The sequence below is a fragment of the Salmo salar genome, chromosome ssa01 (assembly GCF_905237065.1).
Source record: "Salmo salar chromosome ssa01, Ssal_v3.1, whole genome shotgun sequence".
Classification (NCBI taxonomy): Eukaryota; Metazoa; Chordata; class Actinopteri; order Salmoniformes; family Salmonidae; genus Salmo; species Salmo salar.
Window position 1 is genome coordinate 35,335,798 of NC_059442.1, and position 15,075 is coordinate 35,350,872.

Sequence of the window (15,075 nt, forward strand, 5' to 3'; positions counted from 1 at the left end):
TGTACGATGTCAGTGGCTGAAAGTGGGAGCGGTCCCTCACCGTCTGTAGCCTTGAGGCTATACACCAGGCCGATGGCTAGGTAACCTTTAGCTCGGAACTCTGAGGCCTTCTCCCCCATGTCCACCACCATCTTAGCAAAACACTCTCCTTCCTCCAGCTAGACAGAACGAGAGAGCGATTATTAGAGTCTTATAATGTAGAAAGTTAATCACATGGGGAAAATGATTAAATTATTTCTATGAGAGATATGCGAGGGTCGTTGCTGGGCTTGTTGTTGTCTCTCACCCAATGGAGTGCTCCGATGCACAGCTTGACAGCTAGCAGGGGAATGGTTGGGTCATCCGGCTTCAGACGGATACACTCCTTCAGTACCTTTACCGCTCGGGCCGACTGCACGCACACACACACACACACACACACACACGGTCAAGGACAGAGTAATGCTGTACATAAATGAAATAAACATGATGTCACAGTAGTGATGTCAGACTTACCTTCCCAGCAGCCATCAGTGAAAGGGCCAGCTGGTACCAGAGATGGAACTCCTCAAAGGCAAACTTCATGGCCCTCTCAAGACACTGCAGACGCAAGACAAAGGTCAATAACACTCACTTGATATCACATTTACATGTCAATTAAAATAGAGAAATATCTGAATTAATACATTACTCAGGCATTACAATGTTACTCAAGAAAGTAAATACATTTTGAGAGTGTCTAAGTCAAACCCATGAAAGGCTTTATTTGAACAGCCTTTGGAGCCTTAGTTTTGATGTCTTCATGTAGAAAATAGTAAAAATAAAGAAAAACCCTTGAATGAGTAGGTGTGTCCAAACTTTTGACTGGTACTGTATACAAAAAAAATACATAATAAATCACCTCAAGGAACAAGGTGAAGTGGCAGGCAGGGAGACATATTTAGATCAACCCAGAGTGTGTGTGTATTTGGAGTATGTTGTGGTTGGAGGACGGCAGGCTGTGGCCACAGCAGATTGTGGCTGTAGTAGGTTGTAACTGCAGGAGGTTGCTGCTGCAGGAGGTTGCTGCTGCAGGAGGTTGCGGCAGCAGGAAGCCGTGTCTGCAGCATTGCAAGGAGCTGCTCTGAAAGGGTTTCTAGGCAGGCTGTGGGGGTATTAGGACTAATCACACACAAAGAGCTTACTGGGGACATTTTAATTGAACAGGGTGGCAGGGTGGCCCAGGCAGAACAATCAAAGGCAGATTAAAAGGCAGTGTAACACACACACACACACACACACACACACACACACACACACACACAACACACACACACACACACTTAAAGCCAGAGGACAGCGGAAGACAAGCAAGGAAGGAGACGGGCCTGTATAATGCTCCCAAGTGTGTTTCAATACAGGCAGATGACTAAAGGCAGCATTTTAAGACACAGGGCTAACACAAACACAACGTTGATAATTCAATACCATACTTTATAGAGCCTTGGCACAAAATACTCCCCCAGGCTGCTTGTTGTTTTCACAAGCCAAACCATTGGCTTTCTCTGATATCACAACCTTGATCAACACAATTCTCTCTCTCAAGGAGAAACAAAGGTTTTTTTTCAAAAGTGTTTTGGATTAGTGTTTCTGATGACTGCAGTAACAGTGTCTTGGAGTCTCTGCAGTTAGTGAGACTTTGTGCTTTATCTCTTGTTCAGTAAGAGAGAGAGAGCAGCGCTGGGGGATGGAGGGATTGACTTCAGAGGGCCTCCAGATCAATGAGATTAGATCCATTCAGCCATCGACCGGACCGCAGGACGGCTCCCGGTTCCAGACACAGTAAATGAAGAGTGGCAGCTAAGGTTTCCAGGGCAACGATAGGACGTGATTGGTCCCAGTGGGCCTTTTCGAGTGTTCCCACGGTTACTGATGGGGTGGTTAGGGGATAGGTGTGTGTGTGTGTAGGATAAGTGTGTGTGTGTGTGTGTGTATGTGTAGGATAAGTGTGTGTGTGTGTGTGTACACACACACACACACACACACACACACACACACACACCCAGTCAAAAGTTTGGACAAACCTACTCATTCATGTAGTAACCAAAAAAAGAGATTCTTCAAAGTAGCCACCCTTTGCCTTGACAGCTTTGCACACTCTTGGCTTTCTCTCAACCAGCTTCATGAGGTAGTCACCTGGAACGCATTTCAATTAACAGGTGTGCCTTGTTAAAAAGTTCATTTGTGGAATTTCTTTCATTCTTAATGTGTTTAAGCCAATCAGTTGTGTTGTGACAAGGTAAGGGTGGCATACAGAAGATAGCCCTATTTGGTAAAAGATCTAGTCCATATTATGGCAAGAACAGCTCAAATAAGCAAAGAGAAACGGCAGTCCATCATTACTTTAAGACATGAATGTCATTCCATGCAGAACATTTCAACAACTTTGAAAGTTTCTTCAAGTGCAGTCGCAAAAACCATCAAGCGCTATGATGAAACTGGCTCTCATGAGGACCGCCACAGGAAAGGAAGACCCAGAGTTACCTCTGCTGCAAAGGATAAGTTCATTAGAGTTACCAGCCTCAGAAATTGCAGCCCCAAAAAAATGCTTCACCGAGTTCAAGTAACAGACACATCTCAACATCAACTGTTCAGAGGAGACTGCGTGAATCAGGCCTTCATGGTCGAATTACGGCAAAGAGCAAAGAAACCACTACTAAATGACACCAATAAGAAGAGAAGACTTGCTTGGGCGAAGAAAGCAATGGACATTAGACCGGTGGAAATCTGTCTGATGAGTCCAAATTTGAGATTTTTGGTTCCAACCACTGTGTATTGTGAGATGCAGAGTAGGTGAACGGATGATCTCCGCATGTGTGGCTCCCACCGTGAAGCAAGGAGGAGGTGGTATGTTGGTGTGCTTTGCTGGTGACATTGTCTGTGATTTATTTCGAATTCAAGGCACACATCAAATCAAATGTTATGTCACATGCGCCGAATACAACAGGTGTAGACCTTACCATGAAATGCTTACAAGCCCTTAACCAACAACGCAGTTCAAGAAATAGAGTTAAGAAAATACTTACAAAATAAACTAAAGTGAAAAAAAAAGTGGATCAAAAAGGAACAAAATAACAATAAAGAGGCTGTATACAGAGTCAATGTGCGGGGATAGAGGTTAGTCGGGGTAATTTTAGGTAATTCTAGGTAAAAGTGAATATGCATAGATAATAAACAGTGAGTAGCAGCAGTGTAAAACAAGGGGGGGGGGGCAATGTAAATAGTCCAGGTGGCCATTTGATTAATTGTTCAGCAGTCTTATGGCTTGGGGGTAGAAGCTGTTAAGGAGCCTTTTGGTCCTAGACTTGGCGCTCCAGGACCTCTTGCCGTGCGGTAAGCAGAGAGTCTATGACTTGGGTGACTGAAGTCTTTGACCGCCTAGTATATACAGTTGAAGTCAGAAGTTTACATACACCTTAGGCAAATACATTTAAACTGTTGTGTCATACGCAAACTTGATGATTGTGTTGGAGGCGTGGGTGGCCACGCAAGTCATGGGTGAACAGGGAGTACAGGAGGGGGCTGAGCACGCACCCTTGTGTGGGCCGTGTTGAGGATCAGTGAAGTGGAAATGTTAATTTCCTACCTTCACCACCTGGGAGCGGCCCGTCAGGAAGTCCAGGACCCAGTTGCACAGGGCGGGATTCAGACCCAGGGCCCCGAGCTTCATGATGAGCTTGGAGGGTACTATGGTGTTGAAGGCTGAGCTATAGTCAATGATCAGCATTCTGACATAGGTATTCCTCTTGTCCAGATGGGATAGGGCAGTGTGCAGTGCGATGGCGATTGCGTTGTTTGTGGATCTATTGGTGCGGTAAGCAAACTGAAGTGGGTCTACGGTGTCAGGTAAGGTAGAGGTGATATGATCCTTAACTAGCCACTCAAAGCACCTAATGGTGACAGAAGTGAGTGCTATGGGGCGATAGTAATTTAGTTCAGTTATGTTTGCTTTCTTGGGTTCAGGAACAATCTTGAAGCAAGTGGAGACAGCAGACTGGGATTGGGAGAGATTGAATATGTCCGTAAACACTCCAGCCAGCTGGTCTGTGCACGCAACTAGGGATGCCGTCTGGGCCGGCAGCCTTGCGAGGGTTAACACGCTTTAAATGACTTACTCACGTCGACCATGGAGAACGAGAGCCCACAGTCCTTGGGAGCGGGCCGCATCGGTGGCATTGTGTTACCCTCATAATGCGCGAAGAAGGTGTTTAGCTTGTCTGGGAGCAAGATGTCGGTGTCCGCAACATGGCTGGTTTTCCCTTTGTAATCCGTAATCGTCTGTTGACACTGCCACATACGTCTCATGTCTGAGCCATTGAATTGTGACTTCACTTTGTCTCTGTACTGACGTTTTGCCTGTATGATTGCCTTACGGAGGGAATAACTACAATGTTTGTTTTCAACCATATTCCCAGTCACCTTGCCATGGTTAAATGCAGTGGTTCACACTTTCAGTTTGGCGCGAATGCTGCCATCTATCCACGGTTTCTGGTTTGGGTAGGTTTTAATATACACCATGGGAACAACATCCCCAATACACTTCCTGATGAACTCAGTCACCGTGCCAATGTAAACATCAATGTTATTCTCTGAGGCTACCCGGAACATATCCCAGTCCGCGTGATCTAAACAAGACAAAGCAGTCACCTCCCTGACCAAGGCCCTTCTACCCCGATTGCTCCGTTTGGCCTTGCGGCCAGCTCTAGAAAGAGTCTTGGCGGATCCAAACTTTTTCTATTTGAGAATGATGGGGGCCACCATGTTCTTGGGGACGTTTACTGCTGCAGAAATTTTGGGGTACCCTTCCCCAGATCTGTGCATCGACACAATCCTGTCTCAGAGCTCTAGAGACAATTCCTTCGACCTCATGGCTTGGTTTTTGCTCTGACATGCACGGTCAACTGTGGGATCTTGTGGGATGGCTTGCAAGCATCCCCCTTTTTCCTTCAAACATAACGATGGTCATTATGGCCAAACAGTTCTATTTTTGTTTCATCAGACCAGAGGACATTTCTCCAAAAAGTACGATTTCATTCCCCATGTGCAGTTGCAAACCGTAGTCTGGCTTTTTTATGGCGGTTTTGGAGCAGTGGCTTCTTCCTTGCTGAGCGGCCTTTCATGTTATGTCGATATAGGACTCGTTTTACTGTGGATATAGATACTTTTGTACCCGTTTCCTCCAGCATCTTCACAAGGTCCTTTGCTGTTGTTCTGGGATTGATTTGCACTTTTCACACCAAAGTACGTTCATCTCTAGGAGACAGAATGCGTCTCCTTCCTGAGCGGTATGAAGGCTGCGTGGTCCAATGGTGTTCATACTTGCGTACTATTGTTTGAACAGATGAATGTGGTACCTTCAGGCGTTTGGAAATTGCTCCCAAGGTGAACCAGACTTGTGGAGGTCTACAATTTTTTTCTGAAGTCTTGGCTGATTTCTTTTGATTTTCTCATGATGTCAAGCAAAGAGGCACTGAGTTTGAAGGTAGGCCTTGAAATACATCCACAGGTACACCTCCAATTGACTCAAATAATGTCCATTAGCCTATCAGAAGCATCTAAAGCCATGACATAATTTTCTGGAATTTTCCAGGCTGTTTATAGGCACAGTCAACTTAGTGTATGTAAACTTCTGACCCACTGGAATTGTGATACAGTGAATTATAAGTGAAATAATCTGTCTGTAAACAATTGTTGGAAAAATTACCTTTCATGCACAAAGTAGATGTCCTAACCGACTTGCCAAAACTATAGTTTGTTAACAAGAAATTTGTGGAGAGGTTGAAAAATGTATATATACATATATATATACACACATATATATATATATATATATATATACACACACATACATATATATATACATATATATATATACATACATACATACATAGATATATATATATATATCTATCTATCTATCTCCAGTGTGTGTGTGTCCTAACCTCAGAGAGCATCTCGTACTGTCCCCGTCGGCCCAGGGCGATGGTCAGTAGGTCGTAGACCACAGAGGCACTCTGCAGGCTGATGATGCGGTCGCTGTTGTGCTCTGGAATCCTGCTTAGCACCGCATCTCTGTTGGCCTGCAGGGAGAACACACACATCATCATATCACACACACACAAGTGACGGAGAAGAATAGAAAGAGGAGCTTGTGTGTGTGTGTGTGTGTGTGAGTGTGGTATTACTTTCCTCATGGGTACCAGAAATCCCCACAAGGATAGTATACAAGGAAAATTATCTGACAATGACAAACGCTATTTTAAGCTTAGGGGTTAGGGCTAGAAGTTAGGGTCAGGTTGAGGTTTAGGGAAAATAGGTTTTTGAATGGAAATCAATTTTAGGTCCCCAGAAGGATAGTAAAACATGTGGTGTGTGTGTGTGGTGAGGAGAAGAGTAGAAAGACGAGTGTTGTGTTTGACTGGGCAGAAAACAGGATGATTGGGGCCCCTGATTTTAAAAGCACCCATTAGAAGGGAAAAGCAGCTTGGAAATCTAACACCCATTTAACTAATGGACCAAAGGAAAGAAAGATAAATATATTAGGCCTTCCAAACATGGACTTCAATGCATTGCTTTGCCCTGCTTTGGGAGTGTGATGGGGAAACTCTACTGAATGAAACAGTTGGTGACTGAGAGAAAAAAGAAATTCACTTTGAATGCATTAACATTTGAACAAAGGGATTTCGTTTTTTATTGTTGAAAAGGTGCGTGATCTGAAAGATTAATCAACCTGCCAGGATAGAGGGATAAAAGATGTGTGTGTGTGTGTGTGTGTAGTCTTACCATAGATTCACTGATCAGCAACAGGAGCAGAGCCTCTTCTGTGTTTTCCTGTGGACAAAACAGACTGAGGGGAGGGAAAGAGAGCGGGTGGGAGGTAGCAAAGATAGTGAGAGACAAAGAGAGAGGAGACAAAGACAGTTAGGGAGTGGGGGTGAACAGAGAGAGAGAAAAAGAGGAAAGAGGGAAAGAGAGGGCAATAGAAAGAGAGGGAGAGATAGTTAGCAACCGATTGTAGAGACAGTGCCTGAAAACCACCACTGTCAGCTCAGCTTGGTTCACAAGCCAGCGTAACATGGGTTTTCATGTGTAGGTAAACTAGCTAGGAGTGTCAGATTCTGCCAATGTAGATACACACAACTTCTTCCTAACCGAGTCAGTAATCCCGACAGGTTTCAAGCAGACCACCATATTCCCTGTGCCCAAGAAAGCAAAGGTAACCTGGCTAAATGACTACCGCCTCGTAACACTCACGTATTTAACCATGAAGTGCTTTGAAAGGCTGGTCATGGCTCACATCAACACCATCATCACAGAAACCCTAGACCCACTCCAATTCGCATACCGCCCCAATAGATCCACAAACGATGCAATCGCCATCGCACTGCACACTGCTCTATCCCATCTGGACAACAGGAATACCTATGTCAGAATGCTTTTCATTGACTACAGCTCAGCGTTCAACACCATAGTGCCCACAAAGCTCATCACTAAGCTTAGGACCCTGGGACTAAACACCTCCCTCTGCAACTGGATCCAGGACTTCTTGATGGGCTGCCCCCAGGTGGTATGGCTAGGCAACAACACATCTGCCACACTGATCCTCAACACTGGGACCCTCAGGGGTGCGTGCTCAGTCCCCTCCTGTACTCCCTGTTCACCCACGACTCCAACGTGCATGACCCCAACACCATCATTAAGTTTGCTGACCTACAACAACGAGACAGCCTATAGGGAGGTCAGAGCCCTGGCAGTGAGGGGCTGCAGTGGAGCGGGTCGAGAGTTTCAAGTTCCTTGGTTTCCACATCACCAACAAACTATCATGGTCCAAACACACCAAGACAGTCGTGAAGAGGGCGCGACAACACCTATCCCCCCTCAGGTGACTGAAAATATTTGTCATGGGTGCCCAGATCCTCAAAACGTTCTACAGCTGCACCATTGAGAGTATCCTGACCGGTTGCATCACTGCCTGGTATGACAACTGCTCGGCATCCAACTGTAAGGCGCTACAGAGGGTAATGCGTGCGGCCCAGTACATCACTGGCGCCAAGCATCCTACCATCCAGGACCTATATACTAGGCGTGTCAGAGGAAGGCCCAACAAATTGTCAAAGACTCCAGTCACCCAAGTCATAGACTGTTCTCTCTGCTACCGCATGGCAAGCGGAACCGGAGCGCCAAGTCTAGGTCCAAAGGGCTCCTTAACAGCTTCTACCCGCAAGCCATAATACTGCTGAACAATTAATCAAATGGCCACCCGGACTATTTACATTGACACCCCCACTTTGTTTTTACACTGCTGCTACTCGCTGTTTATTATCTTTGCATAGTCACTTTACCCCTACCTACATGTACAAATTACCTCGACTGTACCCCCACACATTGACTCGTTACCAGTACCCCCTGTATATAGTCCCGTTATTGTGTTCTCTTTTATTTTATTTTTTACTTTAGTTTATTTAGTAAATATTTTCTTAAATCTATTTATTGAAGTGCATTGTTGGCTAAGGGCTTGTCAGTAAGCATTTCACAGTAAGGTCTACACATGTTCTATTTGGTGCATAAAATTTGAAAAATAAAATTGGATTTGATTTGGCACATGGATTGTGTTGTCTGTACACAGGCTAGTATTATGATATGAGAATATCAATTAAAGTCTGGACAGGACTTTTTCATTCAACACAGTAGTGAAAAAGACAGGCAGAGTGAGCGAGCGAGAGAAAGAGAGAAGAGAGAGAGCCAGTAGACAGACAGAGGTTGGTCCATACTTCTCTCCGGAGTAGACACGTGGCCTGCGGCTGAGTGCGTAGTCCTTGGTGTAGGGGGCTCCCTGGCGTAGTAGGGGGTCATCCAGGGGGGACTGGCTGGGAGGGTCCTCCAGAGGACTCCAGTAGCTCTGCTCACACATCCCCCTCAGCAGGATCTCTGCTAGCTGTCGCGCTATGGTCTACAAAGGGAAACAGAACACACACACACACACACACACACACACACACACACACACACACACACACATATATATATAGTGTTACAGCACATGGGTGCACGTGCGGGTAAGCACACACACTCACACACGCAGGAACAACGCACACAGGCGCACACTAGTACCCACCATTCGTAGGTTCTGTGTGGTCCTGGTCTCTACAGCTCGGAGGATCTCCCGGAAGCGGCCCACTCCCCGGGTCAGGTTACTGCGGCAACAACAAATATCTTAAGGTCATGATCTGTCTCTAAAAGTATGGAGGAATGTTCTGCAAATTTGAGGCCACAGATTATATACAGTACCAGTCAAAAATTTGGGACACACCTACTAATTCAAGGGGTTTTTCATTATTTTTACTATTTTCTACATAGTATAATAATAGTGAAGACATCAAAACTATGAAATAACACACATGGAATCATGTGTAACCAAAAAAAGTATTAAACAAATCAAAATATAATTTATATTTGAGATTCTTCAAAGTAGCCACCCTGTGCCTTGACAACTTGGAATGCATTTCAATTAACAGGTGTGCCTTGTTAAAAGTTAATTGGTGTAATTTCTTTCATTCTTAATGCGTTTGAGCCAATCATTTGTGACAAGGTAGGGGTGGTATACAGAAGATAGCCCTATTTGGTAAAAGACCAAGTCCATATTATGGCAAGAACAGCTCAAATAAGCAAAGAGAAACGACAGTCCATCATTACTTTAAGACATGAAGGTCAGTCAATGCAGAACATTTCAAGAAAGTTTCTTCAAGTGCAGTCGCAAAAACCATCAAGCACTATGATGAAACTGGCTCTCATGAGGACCGCCACAGGAAAGGAAGACCCAGAGTTACCTCTGCTGCAGAGGATAAGTTCATTAGAGTTACAAGCCTCAGAAATTGCATTCCAAATAAATGTGTCACAGAGTTCAAGTAACAGACATCTCAAAATCAACTGTTCCGATGGGACTGCATGAATCAAGCCTTCATGGTTGAAATTCTGCAAATAAACCACTACTAAAGGACACCAATAATGAGATGAGACTTGCTTGGTCCAAGAAATGGCAATGGACATTAGACCAGTGGAAATCTATCCTTTGGTCTGATGAGTCCAAATTTGAGATATTTGGTTCCAACCGCCGTGTCTTTGTGAGACGCAGAGTAGGTGAACGGATGAGCTCCACATGTGTGGTTCCCACCATGAAGCATGGAGGTGGTGGTGTGATGGTGCTTTGCCTTTGACACTGTCTGTGATTTATTTAGAATTCAAGGCACACTTAACCAGCATGGCTACCACAGCATCCTGCAGCGATACACCATACCATCTTGTTTGCGCTTAGTGGGACTATCATTTGTTTTTCAACAGGACAATGACCCAACACACCTCCAGGCTGTGTAAGGGCTATTTGACCAAGAAGGAGAGTGATGGAGTGCTGCATCAGATGACCTGGCCTCCAAAATCACCAGACCTCAACCCAATTGAGATGGTTTGGGATGAGTTGGACTGGAGAGTGAAGGAAAAGTGCTCAGCATATGTGGGAACTCCTTCAAGACTGTTGGAAAAACATTCCTCATGAAGCTGGTTGAGAGAATGCCAAGAGTGTGCAAAACTGTCATCAAGGCAAAGGGTGAAGTATGAACTTTGAAGAATCTCAAATATATTTTGATTTCTTTAACACTTTTTTGGTTACCACATGATTCCATGTGTGTTATTTCATAGTTTTGATGTCTTCACTATTATTCTACAATGTATAAAATAGTAAAAATAAAGAAAAACCCTTGAATGAGTAGGTGTGTCCAAACTTTTGACTGGTACTGTATAGTGGCGATAGTAGATACAGATGCTATACAGTGGCAATGGTAGATACAGACAATATACAGTGGCAATAGTAGATACAGATGCTATAGTGGTGATAGTAGATACAGATGCTATACAGTGGCAATGGTAGATACAGATGCTATACAGTGGTGATAGTAAACTCGGCAAAAAAAGAAACGTCCCTTTTTCGGGACCCTGTCTTTCAAAGATAATTTGTAAAAATCAAAATAACTTCACAGATCTTCATTGTAAAGGGTTTAAACACTGTTTCCCATGCTTGTTCAATGAACCATAAACAATTAATGAACATGAACCTGTGGAACGGTCATTAAGACCCTAACAGCTTACAGACAGTAGGCAATTAAGGTCACAGTTATGAAAACTTAGGACACTAAAAAGAGGCCTTTCTACTGACTCTGAAAAACACTAAAAGAAAGATGCCCAGGGTCCCTGCTCATCTGTGTGAATGTGCCTTAGGCATGCTGCAAGGAGGCATGAGGACTGCAGATGTGGCCAGGGCAATAAATTGCAATGTCCGTACTGTGAGACGCCTAAGACAGTGCTACAGGGAGACAGGACGGACAGCTGATCGTCCTCACAGTGGCAGACCACGTGTAACAACACCTACACAGGATCGGTACATGCGAACATCACACCTGTGGGACAGGTACAGGATGGAAACAATAACTGCCAGAGTTACACCAGGAATGCACAATCCGTCCATCGGTGCTCAGACTGTCCACAATAGGCTGAGAGAGGCTGGACTGAGGGCTTGTAGGCTAGTTGTAAGGCAGGTCCTCACCAGACATCTCCGGCAACAACGTCACCTATGGGCACAAACCCACTGTCGCTGGACCTGACAGGACTGGCAAAAAGGGCTCTTAACTGACGAGTCGTGGTTTTGTCTCACCATGAGTGATGGTCGGATTCGCGTTTATTGTCGAAGGAATGAGCGTTACACCGAGGCCTGTACTCTGGAGCGGAATCAATTTGGAGGTGGAGGGTCCGTCATGGTCTGGGGCGGTGTGTCACAGCATCATCGGACTGAGCTTGTTGTCATTGCAGGCAATCTCAACGCTGTACATTACAGGGAAGACATCCTCCTCCCTCATGTGGTACCCTTCCTGCAGGCTCATCCTGTCATGACCCTCCAGCATGACAATGCCACCAGCCATACTACGCATTCTGTGTGTGATTTCCTGCAAGACAGGAATGTCAGTCTTCTGCCATGGCCAGCAAAGAGCCCGGATCTCAATCCTATTGAGCACGTCTGGGACCTGTTGGATCGGAGGGTGAGGGCTAGGGCCATTCCCCCCCAGAAATGTCCGGGAACTTGCAGGTGCCTTGGTGGGAGAGTGGGGTAACATCTCACAGCAAGAACTGGTAAATCTGGTGCAGTCCATGAGGAAGAGATGCACTGCAGTACTTAATGCAGCTGGTGGCCACACCATATACTGACTGTTACTTTTGATTTTGATCCCCCCCTTTGTTCAGGGACACATTATTCAATTTCTGTTAGTCACATGTCTGTGGAACTTGGTCAGTTTATGTCTCGGTTGTTGAATCTTATGTTCATACAAATATTTACACATGTTAAGTTTGCTGAAAATAAACGCAGTTGACATTTTTTTGTTGTTGCTGAGTTTATAGTGGTGATAGTAGATAGATGATATATAGTGGTGATAGGGGTACAATATGTGTCCACACTATCGGATACAGACCAAGCAGAAAATTGATTATTCTGAGAAAATCTCTGTACAAACAAGCAATAAAAAAAATCTATATATTTCCTATAAAAACTGTGAATATGCCCATATCAGTGTGTGTGTGTGTCACTGAGCTGAGGGAGTCAGTTGATGGTAGGTGTCAATACCCTGGCTCAACACTTCTCTATGGATCAGACACACAGCAATGCTAACACACCTACTCAGCTAACACTCCCCCGCTGAACTGACAACACACACACACCTTTCACATGCATTATCTGACTGCATCACACCATCATGGGATGGTGTTTATGTGCGTAACGCAAGAAAGTATCTTATGTGCCCGTGAGCATTTGTTGTGTTGTCGATGAGTCACACTGTAACTTTGGAGAGCTGCTGACTAGGGTTCAGATCAGTGCTAAACTGCCCAGTAACACCAGACGAGAGAGCAGCCCAGCTCCAGGCGGCTCCTCGCCGCTCTTCTCCTCCCCCATCTCCCTGTCCCAATGACCAGAGAGAAGAGAGGAGGGGCGGAAAACAGTATACAGCCCCAGGCTACGGAGGAGGAAACGCAAATAGAAGCAGAAAAACGCTGAATAAATAGCTCCAACTAAATGTGTGGTGAACAGGGGGTGATGCTGGGGGAGAGAGAGAGCAAAGTGTCAGCATCACTTACTGACTGTCACATCTCTGTAGAGCTAACCGATAGCTTGACCACCGCTCGCACTAGAACCCCAATGTACACTTCTGAAGGGGTCATGTACAGACACTAAGCTAGCTTTGGTCGATCGTCTTTGTGTGTGTGTGTGTGTGTGTGTGTGTGTCTCATGAGTAAACCATGCAATTTCTTATAGTGTGTGTTAACGTGGTGGGTAGGTTTTGCGGTCTTTCATTGGTATGCTCGGCGCAGCTGTTCATTACATGGGAGTACATCAGAATCATTTGTGGCTTGTGTGTGTGTGGTGTGTAATGTGGTGGTGCGTATGTGTTTGCAAATGAGGGCATCATCACAGGCTTAATGCGTATTTGCTGTCAGGCCTCATTTTCATAAATCAACTCAAATCAATGTAGCACTGACAGTAAGGAGATAGGCAGGAAGGAATCTGTGTGTGTGTGTGTGTGTGTGTGTGTGTGTGTGTGTGTGTGTGTGTGTGTGTGTGTGTGTGTGTGTGTGTGTGTGTGTGTGTGATTTGAGAATAAGAAGTGAGGAAGCACAGACCATGTATTCATCCCAAATAGCAACCAATTCCCCATGTAGTGCACTAATTTTGACCAGGGCCCACATGCCTCTGGTGGAACGTAGTGCACTATATAGGGTACCATCTGGGACTCACCCCTTGCATCCATCCAGTTGGTTCATTTGTACGCTAGACAAACTCTTATCCAACCAACCAAACCTTTTCCCTGTAGGAAATGAGAAATGACTCCCTGACCAAGGCCAAGATGCGTCAGATTTAACAACAAAACAATCTGTTCTATTTAACATGACACTTCAATAAAAAGGCATATTATAAAAAAAGTCATAGTTTGAAGAATTGGCTTGGTCCATGCCCAGCCCCAAAGGCCTCCTCCTCGTGAACTACAAAAAAATGCTGGAAGATTTGTTTTATTAATTCGATCCTCAAAAATCTACGAGTAGAGAGAGCAGCACGTGATTCACAGGCAGGAACGCTACTGCATTATTCATGAGCTTAGCAGACACCTTTAGCCACAGAAAATGACCGCTCCTCACAGCCTACACATTAGCCATGTACGCAGCTGGCTATTGATTGAAGACGTTTCCTTTTCAGCGTTGGCATTTTCGAGGATAGGAAAAGCACCTTCCCACTTGAAATACTGTGGGAATTGTGTGTGGACTGTGTGAGAAATTTGTACGTAGTGTGTTTTTATGTCGTGTATATGCCTTTACACCACTATACCAGTGTGTGTGTGTCCCATGTTGTTTCATTAGTGAGAGTGAGCGAGAGAGAGAGCTGTGTGGAGGGGGAGGCTGAGTGTAGGTGAAGATATGTAGCTTTCAACATGAAAGAGAGACTGTGTTGCATCATCTATTAACTATTAGCTTCAGCAGCAGCCTTTTCTTTTTATCTCTTCTCTCTTGCTTTGAAGTGGGAAACAGTTCTCTCCATTTTCCATGGGAAAAATCGACCTTGCTCTAGAACAGTGTCTGTGTACCAAATGGCACCCTATTCCCTATATACAGTAGTGCACTACTTTGGACCAGAGCCCTATGGGCCCTCATCAAAAGTAGTGCACTATATAGGGTATAATGTGCCCTTTGGGACACAACCAGTGTTTCCCAGGCAGAGTGTGGTAAGGATGGGTCCTCCCAGGAGAACCAGCCAGTCCAAATGGATGCTTGAGGAGAATTTAATGGTGGATTTAATATGTAGCTGTATTAAAATGAGAAGATCAAGTTCCGCATAACTTCCATGAGAGATAAATAATTAATGTATGGAAATTGGCAATAGCAAAATGAGCGATTAAGAAAAGGGTTGATAATAGTGTGCATACTAAATTGCACAATTATCTCTTTAAAGTGCATTACTTTCATCCAGAG

General features: G+C 44.8%; 1 protein-coding gene across 2 annotated transcripts in view; it reads right to left on the minus strand.

The window, feature by feature from the left end:
* Positions 1–15,075, minus strand: part of ttc7b (tetratricopeptide repeat domain 7B) — a 59,445-nt gene that overhangs the window by 25,176 nt on the left and 19,194 nt on the right. For both annotated transcript variants that reach the window (XM_014193280.2, XM_014193288.2), the window contains exons 6-12: positions 9,134–9,212; positions 8,790–8,968; positions 6,802–6,865; positions 5,961–6,098; positions 496–579; positions 287–391; positions 41–158 (exon numbers count right to left, since the gene is read on the minus strand). In XM_014193280.2, coding sequence (XP_014048755.1) covers positions 41–158; positions 287–391; positions 496–579; positions 5,961–6,098; positions 6,802–6,865; positions 8,790–8,968; positions 9,134–9,212 — 767 coding nt within the window. The remainder of the gene's footprint in view (positions 1–40; positions 159–286; positions 392–495; positions 580–5,960; positions 6,099–6,801; positions 6,866–8,789; positions 8,969–9,133; positions 9,213–15,075) is intronic.